This window comes from Penicillium crustosum (assembly GCF_028827405.1).
Source record: "Penicillium crustosum strain IBT 35664 chromosome Unknown utg000004l_segment0_segment0, whole genome shotgun sequence".
Classification (NCBI taxonomy): Eukaryota; Fungi; Ascomycota; class Eurotiomycetes; order Eurotiales; family Aspergillaceae; genus Penicillium; species Penicillium crustosum.
In genome coordinates, this window is record NW_026623125.1 from 1,639,379 (window position 1) to 1,655,471 (window position 16,093).

The window sequence follows — 16,093 nt, forward strand, 5'->3', positions numbered from 1 at the left end:
CGGCGCGGGATGAGTAAGCAATCGATAAGGCCTCCACCTGGGGCCTCCAGGGCTCTCCGATGTCCACGACTGGGGGAGAATGACAACTTCCACCTCAAAGACAATAGATCTCTTATATGATTTCTTGATTTCTTTATGATTTGGAATTTGTTTTGGATATTGACATTTCGAAAGAGAAAAGATATTTCTTTACTTGATTCGGGTTCTTGGAAATAATTCTTCTCTTGGGATATATAAAATCACCCCATGGGATAAATCTATTTGATGTGGAAGTAAGCAATGCCACTGCTTCTCCCTACACTCTGATTTCTCCATCATGTCGAACCTCCGGGTCCTCGCTCGAGATCAACCTCAACGTACAATTGCGCTGGTCTCATCAGAACATGCCCTAGTGTTCCACTACACATCAACAGATACCAGTGCAAAGGATAGCCCACGCTGTCAAGTTGAGTTTGCGGACTTAGAGACAGTGGACCTGAAAGGCTATAGGCCATTAGGATATGGATACGGTACCCTTGGCCTTGTTACTCTCAATGAAGACGTGTTTGTCTGCGTCGTCACCAGCTCCTCGCAAGCTGCCACCGTGAGACCCGGAGAAACCGTGTCAAGAATTGACAACGTAGGCTTTTGTATGTTCATGTTTCCTATGCAACTTTTTTCTTTGTGGTCGAATTCTTGCTAATGATATCAGATTGTCTCAATCGGTCAGAATATGAATACGGCCTAGACCATGAGACCGGGTCTCAATTCGCTCCCGAGGAGGGACTTGGCACAGACGGGAAGGATATGGTAACTGACCATCCTTTTCTGGCGTTGAAGAAGCTTCTTGGAGATGGAAGTTTCTATTACAGTCTCGATTTCAACCTCACAGATCGCCTACAAAACCGGTAAGCTATCAGCTCCTTACTCGTCACTAGCCGATTTCTTTCAACTGACAATATTGCAAGGGCCAACAAACCGGTGGCATTCGACATTGACACCCTCGATGAAGATATGCTGTGGAATTCTTACATGATCAGTCCACTTCTCTTGTTCCGGAGCCACCTGCCACCGTCCGATAAAGCCAAATTAGATGCATCGCAGATGTTAACCTGTGTCATCCGTGGATTTGCGAGTACACTCAAAGTACCAGCAACGGTCTCAATTCTGCCTCATGTGCGGACGAACTTCCCTTCCATGTTGACAATCATATCCCGGCAATCGTCCCGGCGTGCGGGTACGAGGTTTAACTCGAGAGGCATTGATGATGATGGGAATGTCGCCAATTTCGTGGAAACGGAGACGATCTTGTGGGTTTCACCGGGCATTGTATTTTCATATGCGCAAATCCGAGGCTCGGTGCCTATTTTCTGGGAACAAGCTCCTGGCCTCATTCCGGGCCAGCAAAAGATCGAGGTCACGCGGTCGAGCGACGCAACACAACACGCATTCAACAAGCACTTTGAATCCCTGGAATCGGAGTATGGTGCAGTCCATGTGGTGAATCTACTAAGTGAGCTGAGGCCCGGGGAAGCAGAGTTGTCGTCCAAGTTTCGGCAGCACATCAACAAGAGCTCCACCCGACAGAAAGAAGGCGATGGGATTTCTCCACGTCGGAGCCTCTTGCGAATTACCGAATATGATTTCCTTGCTGAGACCCGAGGTCCTTCGGGATACGAGGCCAGCTCCCAGATCAAACATGAGCTTATTAACTCATTAGATGAATTTTCCTATTTTTTATCGGAAGATTCACGTCGTCCCAACAAAACTCCCTACGACAAAGATGATGCGACGAACAGCTCTTCGATCATTTTACAGCAAGAGGGTGTTTTTCGGACCAATTGCCTGGATTGCCTGGACAGAACAAACCTCGTCCAGACTATAATCAGTATGATGGCATTGGAGTCCTTTTTATCGCAGCAAGGTGGCAAACTCAGCTCGGACATGCAGGTTCGGCATTCGACCATCTGGGCCGACAATGGTGATGCTCTTTCAAAGATTTATGCTGGGACTGGCGCCCTCAAATCCTCTTTTACTCGACACGGAAAAATGTCACTTGCAGGGGCACTTGCAGACGCACGGAAGAGTGCCACTCGACTTTATGTCAACAATTTTACAGACAAAGCTAGACAGAGGACGATCGATCTTCTCCTGGGGAGGTTAACAAATCAACTCCCTGTATACCTCTACGATCCAATCAATGATTTGGTGGTGGAGGAACTGAACCGCCGAACTCCAGAATATTCTTCACGCAAACGAGTCCGGTTCTGGGTGGGCACTTTCAATGTGAATGGACGTGATGAAGGCCCAGGTACCGATCTCACTCCATGGCTTTTCCCGGAGTCGGATGAGTCCGACGAAGATCCCGCAATCTTTGTTGTTGGATTCCAGGAAATTGTCGCCCTGAGCCCTCAACAAATTATGTCCACTGACCCCAGTACCCGCAAGGTCTGGGAAAGAGCGGTCCACGATTGTTTAAACAGCCATTCGAAGATGAAGGGGACTGGAAAATACGTGCACCTGAGAAGTGGCCAGCTAGTTGGCGCTGCCGTTTTGCTCTATGTGAAAGAGGATTCACTGAAGTACATCAAAAATGTCGAGGGCAGTGTGAAGAAGGCAAGTCATTCCGGATTTTCGAAGGGGTTGTTCCAACTAACTGACTGGTATTCACAGACTGGCCTCTCTGGGATTGCTGGCAACAAGGGTGGCTGTGCTGTTCGTTTCGACTTCTCCAACACGAGCATTTGCTTTGTTACCGCCCATCTTGCTGCCGGGTTTGCGAACTATGATGAGAGAAACAGAGACTACGAGATCATCGACCGGGGGTTGAGGTTTCAGAAGAACCGGTCAATCGCTGATCATGACGCAGTGATCTGGTTGGGTGATTTCAACTATCGAATTGGATTGGGCAACCCAAGTGTAAGAGAGCTCATCTTGCAGCGAGACTACCAAAAACTATACGACAACGATCAAGTAAGTTAAACAAACTGTGTGTTACCTGGTGTTGGTCTAACAACAACAGTTGAATCTACAGATGGTAGCGGGCAGGGTGTTCCGGTTCTATTCAGAAGGCCCAATTGAGTTCCCGCCGACTTATAAGTACGACGTTGGAAGAGACAACTATGATACGTCGTAAGTACCTTGTGGATTTAACCAGGAGGTAACTAATCCATGGTAGTGAGAAAGCACGGATCCCTGCATGGTGTGACCGAATCTTATGGCGAGGAAGCAATCTGCGGCAAACTAACTACCAAACTGCGGATTTGAAAGTGTCTGACCACCGCCCAGTCTGGGCAACCTTTGATTGTGTCATTGATATAGTCGATCATGCGTTGAAAGAAAGTCTCAGGCGATCAATATACGAGGAGAAACAGGGCCATGGTCACAGTTCTCTTGCAGACTCTGTCTCTCTTTTGGACTTGGACGATGACGAACTCACACCACATATTTCTATCGCGCCGGGGCTGCCACCGGCAAGCTCTGACAGAAGCCGATGGTGGCTAGATAACGGTGAGTGCACCGGGCTATGGATCATGGTGGGTTTTGCTGACGCATAACAGGTGCACCAGTAAAAGCTATAGTACAGCCACCACAGCAAGGGTATATTCCAAATCCCCACCGGAAATCCAATCCATTTTCTGCAGATGTCGATTGGGTACCAAGTCCAGGCTCGATCAAGAACAGAAACACCGACCCTGTTCAAGATACGAGGAAGAAGCCCATGCTACCTCCGCGACGCGACACTTTTGAGTCACCCACGCGGTCTCTATCACCCCGGGCAATCGAAACGGGGAAAGTTCGACCGGTTGTTCCTCGCAAACCGCTGTCACTAAGTTCTCAGGCGAAAATCGGGACAATATCACCTAGCGGTCGACACACATCAAGGCAGGACAGTCCAGGAGTTGATGTGCCTGCTGGTAAGGGCTCTACAGATCTCCTCAGTGACTCGGCCAGTGAGCAGATCGAGTGGAAGCCGCTTCTTCAATGATAACAGCCCATTGAGGTACCCGTGGACACAAACACAATCAATCGAGATGCCCGATAGATTCTGGATATTGATCATTAGTGGCGCGATATTACCAAATGATGTTGAAAATTTACGTTTAATATTGAGAAATAAACCAGTGGTCAGACTTTGTGGTATGCATCGAAGTAGTTATATTGTTGACACCCCTCCATTAGGTATGCTCCCTCGATGTCAACGTCGACACCGAATCCATGGATGGAACATGCTCCTGGAGGTGACTACCAAAGGTACGCAGGATGACTAAGTAAGATGACTAATACCACTGATGTCATCACTGACCGCCTTGCTCTCCGAGGCTTCACACCGCCTTGGGGATTGCCCCGTATAGATCATCACATCATATCACTACTCCGTACTCCGTGTACATAGGTATGTACTAGTTATACTCAGTATCCATGGATATCAAAGTATATATTTCTCCTGTAGCAACAAAAGAGCTATCAAAACTGTCACTCAAGGAGTACAGAAGGGTATGTCCCTTCTGGCAGAGACTAAATTAGATCAGACCAAGTTCTTTTCTCTATCTCTATCTTTGTTTATAGTAGCAGCAGCATTTTTTTCGAAAATTAAGGATGTCAGGATAACGAAAGTATAATATTGAACCCATTGAGGTTTATTTTTTTTTTAAAAAAAAAACAAAACAAAAAATCTATGTACAAATCTACTCGGTTCATCTATAATGCAATCAACCAATGGATTGAAATCATTGAATTTCAGGGGTGGTCTTCCCCCACAAAGTTGTATATAGTAACAGTAACGTGTCTCCTCAAAAAACAACGTGGCCTTTTTTTTGCCGGCATATTCACATCTCAAATCATTCCTTCCCCATCCATCTGTCTTTCTCAAAATTTTCCTCTATACAACCCATCATGGTAAGTACAGGTTGTAATCTTGCTTGGCCATGGATGATGATTAACACATGCCAGGCACAAACACCACAGCAACGTCGAGCAAACGACCGCTTCGCAAAGACCGAGGCCGCGAAGAGAGGCAAGGCGCCAACCACAATTAAACCGAAGAAGAACACAAAGTCACCCCTTTCAGCGAGTTGGGTTGGTATGTATTTAACTCCGTTGTTGAATTGAACCATGCTGAATATTTCCCCAGTGTTACTCGCTTTTGTTGTTTGCGGCGGTCTTCTCCTAGAGCTCCTACGAATTGTCCCTGATCTCTGGTCCACCGTGGTCTCATGGTTCACCCGGACAGGATAAAATGGATTTGAAGCGAATGATTCCCCCTACTGCGCCAATACCCTAGCTTTCAACCTTCCGATATGTTTCGAGTCAGTACCGACCATCCCTCATCCTCCTATCCGATCCCACTTACGTCGAGTGGTCAATGGACCAGGGAACAAGGGATGGATTTGGGGGCAAATGAATGTTAAAAGCAACATGATTTGCGTGTCACAGCTCTTTTTCTTTTGCTTTTCTTTTCTTCTTTTCTTCTTTTCTTATGGAATATGTATTATTTGATTGTATCTCACTGTTGCTGTTTGAGCCAAATACCACACGTGTTGCAAGATTTACTCCGGCCTGGAAGATATTCAATTCTCGCCTGATAGCTTTTCTGATTCCGGAGTCTTCTTCTTTTCTTCTTTTTCTTCCCCATCGCAGGCTCCGTAGGGTCTTCAACCACTGGGCCAACTTCTCGGTTTGAAGCGACGTGCCTTTTTGTCTTCTTCTTTTTCTTGACTAGGGTTCCTTCTGCCGGGGTGCCCTCTAGTTGGATGCGCTCCGATGCTCGCTGCATCTGCAACCGTACTTCCTCCACTTTTTGCATTGCTCGCGCCATTTCTGTATCCCCTTCATCTGCAGAAAATGGGGGAGATGGTCCTTTTGCCAAGGACAAATTTCCTAGGCTGCTCGAGTCAACTTGGAGTAAAGAGCGCTTATATGCAGGGTGGTCGTCACTAGCACCCTTGGGCCTGGAGGTGTCTGTCAAAGAGTTTGGCGTTTCAAAGGTCTCATCGCCAGCAACAACCAATTTGCTCACAGGGGGTCGGCGACTTCTTTGGCGATCGAAATCAACATGGCTGAGCTGTTCATCTCCCAACTTCAAGTCAACTATGGGGATGGAATCAATGTCCAAGACCTCACCATTGGATGTGTTCAGAGCTTCATGGAATGGTGTAGACGTGCCAGACGACTCTCCGGAAGGAGCAATGTAGAAGGGGTCATCCTTGAAGCGTTCCCTACGCTCGAGCATTCTTCTTTGTACTCCAGTAGAGGATTCCACCGGAGCACCGGTAAAGTTTTGATATGACGCATGGGGCTGCAAATCAACTGGTGCAAGGTCACGAGTCTGCTTGTTGGGAGACGAGAGTTCAGGAAGATGATAGAAGTCTGACGTTTCCCAAGACTTCGACTCGTGTGATGATGGGCTATCCAGGTTGCTGAAAAGACCTGGCAGATCGTGGCTAAAGGGCTCCTCTAGGCGAAGGCTATCTGGCAAGACAACCTTCCTCTGGGCACTGGTCGCAACAGGGTTGAGTTCAAGGCCTGTGAATAGGTTTGGTATGACCGAGGCGAGAAGAAATGGGATTTCTTGTGTATCGGAAGTCAATGCCTCAGCTGCTAGGCGGAGAACTTCTAGGAACTCGATGGCTCGCTCTTGGACATCCAAATCAGGATGGGCCGCCAAAGCCTCGAGGAACTCAATGACTCGAGCAAGTAAAAGCGACATCTCACTTTTCCAAAGCTCTCCTGGTTGGCTGGTCTGGCTAACCTGGATATACACTTTTGGAATGGCTTGCAAGAAGAGGGAAAGAGTTCTGGAGGGAAGCGACACATTAGAGATGTCAATCAATGACAGTAGTGTCCGATTAGGCGATAGCAGATATTCAGCATATTCACCGACAACCCAGGCGACAGGGCCTAAAACACCATCGCCGATAGTTGAACTGGAAGGGAAAAAAGTCGATCTGTTGTCGACAAACATGAGAGATTCAGCTGCTCTTGTGGCCTCCATGCGCACACCTTTCACCCTCACAGCAACATTGCGAATCTCTGTTCCTATCCGAACCGCAGCATTCATCCTCAAATTGGGCATAGCCTCTTGCTCTTTCGGAGGGCCCCAATCATCTTCACTCTCCGACGGTGGGAGAAGCCCGACCAGCTGTACTAACACAGCGACATACCACTCAAAATCAATAATTTCAGAGTAGTTCTTTTGAGAGCAGAGGTCCAGGATCCGGTGAACGACCTCAGTCTGGTAGTCGTTGGGCCATAAGGTTGGGGCTTTGGAACTTTCGGGGGTTTCGGGCGAATCTACCAGTTCGGCCGCAGGGACAGACGCTTGTTGCAGCTGGTCTAGTAGACGGTTCACGACTAGCTGGAGAGAATCACTGTTTACCATTCCAACGGCAAGTTCTAAGGCCTGCAATCGGATAGAAACGTCCGCATCATCCAGACAATCCATAATAACATCCTGCTGCATGGAAACCAACGTTGGGTGCGTGGCAACAATGCGGTTCAACGCAAGAAGTGCGACATATTTGACTGGCCTCGATGGTCAGCAATCATATGTTGAAAGATGGAAGGATACTCACGATTGGGGTCACTGTCCATAACTATCATACCCCGCAATTTCCCAACACAAAGAGTGGCAACTTCGTCCCTTTCCTGGAGATTCTCTTCGCCGTCCAAAATGCCCCCTTGAATGATGCCGTTGATACACTCATAGAGCAAAGACATTGCGGATGTGGTTTGAATAATATTCGTCAATGGGCGCAGGAGTTTGCGAGTCAGCCTTGGCTCCAGCGGGGTTAATGTTGCAAACTGGAAAGGTCAGAGGGTGCTCAGAAGATAGACATTCGTTCCATGGGGTTTGGGGCCATGGGGGACTAACAAGTTTGATAATTTTGATGGCCATCCAATTATTGCCGCTATCAACCAGAAGCTCAAAGAATCGAGGTGCCAGAGGGAGAAAGTCATGAGGTCGCCGCCAACCAAGCTCACAAACGACGTTGATGGCCGCAGTAGTGACACTGCCATCCTCTTGATCGTCCATCAAATGGTCTTTTATCTTGGGCCATGCCAACTTCAGAGCTTCGGGATACACCAAGGCAAGCCTATAAAGACAGACGATCGTTTTCTTGCGCACCACGGGGCTTGAGTGTGAAAGTCGGGAGAGTAAATCGGGAAGCAAGGACATTGCTAGGGAAGGTGTAATAATGTGCGGCAAAGTAATCAGAGGAAGTGACATGTTGGGAATACTGGAGGTGACGATATCCTATGAAGAGCATTAGCAACTACGGGGAATTCGAAGCCATGTAAAGTACAAACCTTCTTCAGTAAGTTGGTTGCCAGCATCAGGACTTCGGTGTCTGGTCGAAAGCTCTGTACTGCTCCGAGATACCCAACTCTTTTCTGGAGGTATTTGGCGGATGACATGACTTCGAGAACGTGGAAAGATGCCCATGACATGTCATACCCAAACATTTCAAGATAGATGAGCTTCAAGAGGGCTGTAGCCTTTTTGTCTACTTAAGATCAGCATCAAGTCCATTGCCGGGTGAATAGGTGGGAGTTAATACCCATGTCTTGTGATTTGATCTCGGCCTTGCATTCGCGCAGGGAACTCTGGATGTATTCATTTTCACCACCCTTATGACCCCGAAGACCTTTGATAAGGTCATAGAGTGATTTTTCGAACCTATACAAGAGATTAGCGTGGGCCAATCTGGGACAGGAAACATGGTATGCCCACATGTTGTCGGAGCTATCAATCGTCACACGCCCGAGTCGAAAGCGAAGGATAATAATGAAGCCCCCTAGTAAGACTGGAGGTGCATTATAAATTGGGCTGTCAGATGAGCCATAGTTTAGGATGAGAACGAAAGATGCGTAAGTGAGTACGAGCAACCCGAGCTCCGCGGGGTGGAGAGTTGGCGTTTGGGGGATCCCCGATAAGAGATCGGATCACGGGACTCTGGCCAATTGAGCTCCGGTGCACTCTGTTCTCTCTCAACATCTGTTTTAATTGGATCACCCCTGCTCTCGGATTGCATTTTCTTTTCATTTTTCTTTTTAATCTAATTGAAGCCGTACTATCATTCTGAACATTTGATTATGGCAGGTCCTGTCGCTGATATCCGTGAGATCAGCGGATCAGATCTGATCTCTGCTCTTCATCTTGCTCAACAAGCACCCGCAATCCTTGGCCAGGAATCCGGGTCAGGGGTTACTTCCAATTCTTCAGAAACTGCAGATTACTATGCACGATTAGAGCAACTTCTGTTGGCCTGTCTTCGGACGGGGGATGACCAGTCAGCACATACCTGCCTGAATCGCCTCAGCCTCCGGTTTGGACCGTCTAATGAAAGGATTATGGGGCTCCGAGGTCTATACGAGGAGGCAACCGCCAAGGATCAGTCGGCACTAGAAAAATGCCTGCAGGAATACGACAACACGCTGTCACAGAGTCCAGTGAATGTGGTCAGTATTACAGAACCTTCGGGTATGGGATGCAAAAACTAACCATATACACAGCCCATCCTAAAGCGCCGGGTGGCGTTGTTACGCTCGCTCAACCGACCATCTGAGGCAATCTCCGGTCTTATTCAACTCCTCGATGCCATCCCTACCGATGCCGAAGCCTGGTGTGAACTAGCCGACTTGTATCAGTCACAGGGATTGGGTTCCCAAGCCATTTTTAGCCTCGAGGAGGCTTTGCTCATCGCTCCTAACTCTTGGAATGTAAGCAATCACTCTTTTTTTATTATTATCTATATTTCTATTTTATGTTGGGATTACGAGTCACTAACATCAAAATGTAAGATTCATTCTCGCCTCGGTGAACTGCTATACATCTGCGCCTCCGACGGGGACGCATCCCGGCTCCTTGGGAGGTCTGTGCAACACTTCAGTCGAAGCATTGAACTTTGTGACGACTATCTACGAGGATTCTATGGGTTAACTTTGGTAAGTCCGCACATAATAGTCTTGACTCATTCCTTTCTAACCCAGGTTTCCCCCGGTAGGCCTCCACTCGGATGCTTGACAATGATTACGCAGGCGTATCAGGTCAACTTCCTAAAAAGACCCTAGAACGATTGAAGGCCTTTGCGCTCCTCAAGTTGGGCGAAATTGTTGAGTCACGGTCGATCGATGACCAACATTGGGCATCGAGTCGAAGTGAGCTGATTGCAGCCAAGGAGTTACTAAATCGCCAAAGTAATATTCAGGCGGCTTAAAACTAAGCGTTTTGATTCGAGAATACCCTATTCCCTAATTTAATCAAGTCAAATCAAAGCAAATCAAAAAACTAAAAAAATAAAATAAAATAAAAGATTCTAGAGTGTTCTATTAGAATGTATGGAGTAATGTATGGAGTAAGTGTGGATAAAGAAAAGTGGTGTATAGCCAAAGATAAAAGTTATTGGGCATTTTCGTTTGGGCAGCAGATGTGTCAAAAAAAAAGAAAAAAAAAAAAGTCACACACAAAAGAAATGCCCAATGGGCCTAATAAAGATATTTATATTCGGAGAACTAAAAAAGGGCCTCTTTCTTTCTTTCGATCGTTTGGTTCCTTTTATATTTTTTCTTCTTTTTCTTTGCATAGAGATACCCTGGTCTGGTTTGTTTGTTTGTTTTTCTACATTGTATACTCCTGCATTTCGGATTCCTATCCTTCCTATATATCTCTATATTAAGAGAGGGATATTTTGATTTCTTTTTTTTGGATTTGATCTTGAGTTCTTTTATTCTTCTTTTTATTTTCTACTCTATTGAAAGAGGTCAAAAGAAAAGAAGAAGGAAAGGGAGAAAAAAAAAAAAGGAAGAGAAATTGTCCATGCGCAAACCAACAAACCCCCGCGATCATTTTTACCGGTGACATTATTTTCTTTCCCTCAACTTCTCTCTCCAACCCTACTTGGGTATTCCCTCCTCACTTCGCGCATGCGAAAGAGTGAGAGGACAAGTGATATTTATATATATATATCCCTTTATATGAATATATATACACTTTCTCATTGTCTCTATGACGTATGTTTGAGTTTTGTTTCCCCCCCTTATCCCCATATTCCCTTATTCCCCTTCCCTCTCTCCCTCTCCCTGTCCCCTCGTCCCCTTCCCCTTCGTTTAAAGAAACTTTCTCACCCTTTACTCTCTCTTTCTCTTTACAGGCTCAGTATCTCCATTGATCCAAACCCCCATGGTTCGGATCGCTCTTACTCCGACGACGAGGACTCGTCTGGTGTTCATGTCCCCACATCTTCTGAATTAGAAAGTCATGAGTACCAGGATTATGATGAGTGGGCACATTTGCCATATCCAGATGAATTGAAACCATCTGATTCAGCCTCCCGACCAAGAACTTCGCACCGCAGTCGTCCGCCCCACGGTTCACGCTCCGCTTCGGGCCGTCGCCCAACATCGCGACGGATGGTTCCAGAACATCAGTCGTTCGCCCCTCGAGGCCGAAGACAACAATCACCAGATTCTCCCGATAGTGCCGATTCCGCCGACGAGTACCCGCCCAATTTTGGTCGAAATGATCGGAGGAATTGGCAACAACCTATGCCACCCGCCCCTGGATACGCCCCCCAGCCAGTCCTCTGGTCCATCTTACCCTGCTTACCCTCCTCCTCCCCCAGGCCATGGCCCGTATGGCCATCACAATCCTCCCCCAATTACATCGGAACTCATGAGAATTCCTCACCCAGGTCAACCCAACCCCTACGCTGCCCCTCCGCCTTATGGATATCCACCGCAATTTCAACCGGGGTTTCTTCCCGATCAACCCCACCTTCATCCACGGCATGCGCCTCGCCAGCCGCCCCAACTGCACAATCCAATGCAGCCAATGCAGCCAATGCAACCTCCAATGCCGCACGCGATGGGTCCTCACGGTGCCCACTCCCCTTACCCTGGATATCCCCACGAATTGATGGCCTACGGTCAGACCGGTTTCTATCGAGACCAACCCAGCTACTTCGGGGCACCGATGCCGGGCATGATGCCTCCTCATTATTGGCCACCCTATCCCCCAGTGCCTTCTCCTCCAGTGCAACCCGAACCTAAATCCCCCCACCCCCGACGCCTGCTCCCGAACCGGCTCCGGCTCCAGCTCCGGCTCCGGCTCCAGCCCCAGCTCCAGCCCCTGAACCTGAACCTGCTCCCCCTCCACCGCCACCTCCCCCGCCGCCTCCACCAGTTGACACGGCCAAGGACGAGCAAATCGCAAGGCTTGAGAAGTTGATTCTGGACCGCGAGGCGAAGGAGCTTGCCAAGCAGCAGGCTATTGAACGCGCGGCTGCCGAGAAAGCAGCTCAGGATGCACAGACCGCGCATGATAGGAAGATAACCCTGGAAGCTGCGGCGCTTGCTCGGGCGGATGCGGAAAAGAAGGCGGCGGAGGATGCCGCAAAGGCCAAGGAGGAGGCGGAGAAAGCTACGGCCGCGGCCGCTTCTGAGGCAGCAGCGGCAGCAACGGCTGCGGCTAATGAAGCAGCTGCGAAGGCGGCTGCAGCGGCTGCCGAAGCAGCTGCTAAAGCTGCCGAACCGCCGCCACCACCGCCACCCCCAGAGAAGAAGCAGCCTATCAAATTCAAGGACGCTGTTGGGAGGAAATTCAGTTTTCCATTTGAACTATGTGCTACTTGGCAGGTACGTCAACTCACCTCGCTCTGTTGATCTAGTTATCTTATTCTAACTTGGGTTACAGGGAATGGAAGAGCTCATCCGCCAGGCTTTCCTCCATATTGAAGTCATTGGACCCCATGTGGCCGAGGGCCATTACGATCTTATTGGTCCGAATGGCGACATTATCCTTCCGCAGGTTTGGGAAACTGTAATCGAGCCTGACTGGGCGATCACGATGCACATGTGGCCAATTCCCGAAAAGCCAAAGGAAGACCCTCCGCCGCCCCCTGCGCCAGAGCCTGCTCCGGTAAAACCTCCCGACCCACCTGCCGAGCCAAAGAAGAAAGCAGACGGTAAGAATCTCGCCTTGAAACACTCTCAGAGACATGCGCTTACCTTTTCTCTAGGCCCTAAGAAAGCCAAGGCCGGAGGACCAGCTGTCCCCGGAAGTTTCGCGATGTGGATGTTAGGTGGTACCAATCGCCGGGGAGGCAAAGGGGGTCCTAAAGTGGAAAAAAAGGCCGATGCCCCTCCCCCAGCACCCGCACCATGAGAATTTGGTTTCCGCCGATCACCCTGCGTAGTCTGGGATGATGACGGGATTGGTTTCAGGTCGCGTTTGTATACCCATGGACCTTCCGGGCAATGGAAAGACATGAACATCACTTTGCTAATACCGCTTTTGAAAATGATGACGAATATGATCAATGCCTGTAGTATGTTATATGACATCAACTTTGGATTATGATTTAAGTTGCTTCGATTCGCCCCGCAATCATTGGTAAAGCTAAATTATGAGGTCTAAGATAGGAGCTTTTAGCGATTATTTGTATTTTATAAAAGTAGAGAGTCTAGAGACCTATGCTTAAAGGTCTATTATAAGAAGAGTATTTCGAAATCCCTGTGGATTACTAATATCTTCAATCTTTTATAATCCATGGATAACTTGATAGTTAAATTAATACTAAATTGTAACGATTAGAAATTCTACCGGTTCTAACCGGTTCGATAATTACTAGATTAAGACGTATGAAGCGAGAAGTAGGGGTTTATCTTATTTGTCTACGAGACCTACGGAGTAGACCTGGCAGTGACCCGCGGGTGATCCTAGGGGTCGTTAAATAGGATAAAGAGGAAAATATTGTGATATATATAATCTATATAGATTTATCCTATATTTTTAAATACCCTAGTTATATACCCAAATGTCTTAAAGGAATATTTTTTAGTAATATATAGTCTATCGCACAACCCGGGTTTGGGTCGAGATATCGGACCCGGACCCGGACCCAACCCGGACCCAGCGCTGGGCCCCCAATGGGGCCCCAGTAAAACCCAACTTTACATAAAAACAAACTCTTAGCGTTCATAAAGTTACTAAATAATCAATATGTAATCTTCGTATTTTTTTGTGTTTTAGATCGAACCTATATGAACTCACTTATTCGACATCAACTTTATATAACTAAACTAAATAGACACTTATATCATTTTATATTGGCCAGATATTAGTTTATTACTAATAAAAATTAAAGATAATTATAGTTATAGTGGTATTTGATAATTTAGGTTTACTGATATGGTTGAAGTTATAGAAATATATTTTGAATATAGTGTAAAGTAGTCACTCTATCCTTATACGTTGAGATCTCCTTTCGACTACTATTATCTCTAACCGCGGTTAGAAAATTAATTATACGATTAAAGCCTTATTCTACTATACTTTCTAACCGCGGTCAGAAACTCTAGCTGAGGGAATCTTATAGTAAGCGCGGGTAGAGCCCGAGTACTAATACTCCTAATTTCTGACCGCGGTTAGAAACTCTAGCTAAAGGGATCTAGTAGTAAGCGCGGGTAGAGCCTAAGCCTTAGTACCGGTATTAACCCGTTATAATTGCTAGGTTTTGCTAGGTTTTGCTAGGTTTTACTAGGTTTTACTAGGTTTAGCTGGGTTTAGCTGGGTTTAGCTAGGTTTTAGCTAGGTTTTACTAGGTTATACTGGCTCTAACCCACTTAAACCTATAATATATACTAATTAAATACTAGTGAAGTAGGTACTTTTGATAAACGACGACTTGATCGTTTAGCTCTCTATTTATAGCTAGGGTAATACGTCTTCTGCCCTTTGTAAGTAAATCCCTTCTCTTATTCTTCCCCTCGTTAGACTGCGACAACGCCCGTTTTTGTGGAGACATTTTTAGCGTCGCCAAGACATATGCGGGCACTCTTGGCACGGTGGGTACTGCCAAGAACTAGTTATGTACATAAAATCGCCGAATAGGGTAATTTTTGCATTATTTTTGCATAAGGATGGGCGATGGGCGTCGAATTTCAAAAGGCCCACGGGCCGTGGACACTTTCTAGTGCCCATGGACGGGCGATGTCGCAGTCTACCCCTCGTAATTGATTATTTATTTATTTCGCCTATTATATCCTAGAGCTAGCAATCTAATTTAATATCCTCGATTTATAATAGAGATATAGATAATCTTAGTTATCTTACCCCTTTAAACCGACTTAGTATCCCTAAACTATCTACTAGCTAGTAGACGTTCAATCTCGACTCTATTAACTCCGAATTCTTTCGTCCGATTATTCCCCTTATATCTCCTACCTTATTTCTACATATTAGTCCTAATCGGAGAAAGGTATTTATTCTTTATAATAAAATAACTTATACCGAATAGGTCGACTAGTAGTTATAGACTGATTTTAGAAGGAAGAATAAGATCTATTAGGACTTAAACTACTAGTCTAATATTTAGGGTAGGTTTAACTAGGTTGTAAATAGTATCGATAGGGCACTAAAGGTTATATATAAGAATTACGGCTAGATTCTTAAGTATCCTTATACTATCTATCCTTATCTAACGGGCGACCGGAAAGCACAATATTATAATATATTAATAATATTAAAATATATTAAGAGCGTAGGGTATCGAAAGGCTAAGGGTAGATTAAAGCTAGAGATTATAAGATTCCTTAGTAAAGCTATATATTCTATTATAACTTAATCTTTTATTCTCCTTACTAAATCTTTTTAGGATAATACTCCGACCGAGGCTTCTTTCTTATAAGAGGCCTAGAAGGAAGAGATTTTATCCTTCTTATCTCTTAATCGACTCCTATTTTAACTTATCAAGTATCTAACGTTTTAGAGCCTAATTTAAATAGCTTATACCTCTCTATCTACCCCGTTTATCCCCTCTACTAATACAATTTGTCGTCGGTTATTAAGTATAGTTAAGAGTCGGTAATAAAGTATACTTTAGATACTTCTATCTTACTTAAAGATATCTATTACCCTTAATTGCTAGACCTCTCCCTTCTTATAGGCGTTTATAGCAATTACTAGCTATTTTATTAATAGCGACTAGGTATATCGAGAGGTACTATTAGACTTTAAGCCTATTTATAGGGCGTATACTAGTATAAACCTAAGTAGTACGCTGATAGAGACCCTTATAGAATATAGAATCGAAGATAGGGTATTTAGGCTAAC

The 16,093-nt window shown here is 46.1% G+C and overlaps 5 protein-coding genes across 5 annotated transcripts; 4 read left to right on the plus strand and 1 right to left on the minus strand.

The window, feature by feature from the left end:
• Positions 1–316: 316 nt before the first annotated feature.
• Positions 317–3,967, plus strand: N7487_009686 (SacI domain and endonuclease/exonuclease/phosphatase family protein; the record flags this gene model as incomplete). Its single annotated transcript, XM_056877416.1, has 6 exons — positions 317–629; positions 692–887; positions 948–2,952; positions 3,002–3,111; positions 3,158–3,489; positions 3,540–3,967. 6 exons carry the CDS (start codon positions 317–319, stop codon positions 3,965–3,967), a joined length of 3,384 nt encoding a protein of 1,127 aa, XP_056725996.1.
• Positions 3,968–4,875: 908 nt separating this feature from the next.
• On the plus strand, positions 4,876–5,217 carry N7487_009687 (RAMP4 family protein; the record flags this gene model as incomplete). The annotated part of the gene is made up of 3 exons (XM_056877417.1): positions 4,876–4,878; positions 4,933–5,062; positions 5,114–5,217. 3 exons carry the CDS (start codon positions 4,876–4,878, stop codon positions 5,215–5,217), a joined length of 237 nt encoding a protein of 78 aa, XP_056725997.1.
• A 316-nt stretch (positions 5,218–5,533) lies between these two features.
• Positions 5,534–8,715, minus strand: N7487_009688 (putative AP-3 complex subunit delta; the record flags this gene model as incomplete). Its single annotated transcript, XM_056877418.1, has 5 exons — positions 5,534–7,503; positions 7,554–7,782; positions 7,853–8,236; positions 8,290–8,486; positions 8,541–8,715. Coding segments are annotated over 5 exons (2,955 nt in total), but the record flags the coding sequence as incomplete, so codon positions are not given.
• Positions 8,716–9,075: 360 nt separating this feature from the next.
• N7487_009689 (uncharacterized protein) lies at positions 9,076–10,199 on the plus strand (the record flags this gene model as incomplete). Its single annotated transcript, XM_056877419.1, has 4 exons — positions 9,076–9,441; positions 9,496–9,702; positions 9,784–9,927; positions 9,987–10,199. 4 exons carry the CDS (start codon positions 9,076–9,078, stop codon positions 10,197–10,199), a joined length of 930 nt encoding a protein of 309 aa, XP_056725999.1.
• Positions 10,200–10,987: 788 nt separating this feature from the next.
• On the plus strand, positions 10,988–13,144 carry N7487_009690 (uncharacterized protein; the record flags this gene model as incomplete). The annotated part of the gene is made up of 5 exons (XM_056877420.1): positions 10,988–10,992; positions 11,133–12,013; positions 12,077–12,615; positions 12,674–12,944; positions 12,999–13,144. The coding sequence occupies 5 exons, from the start codon at positions 10,988–10,990 to the stop codon at positions 13,142–13,144; spliced, it is 1,842 nt and encodes a 613-aa protein (XP_056726000.1).
• Between the last annotated feature and the right edge of the window lie 2,949 nt (positions 13,145–16,093).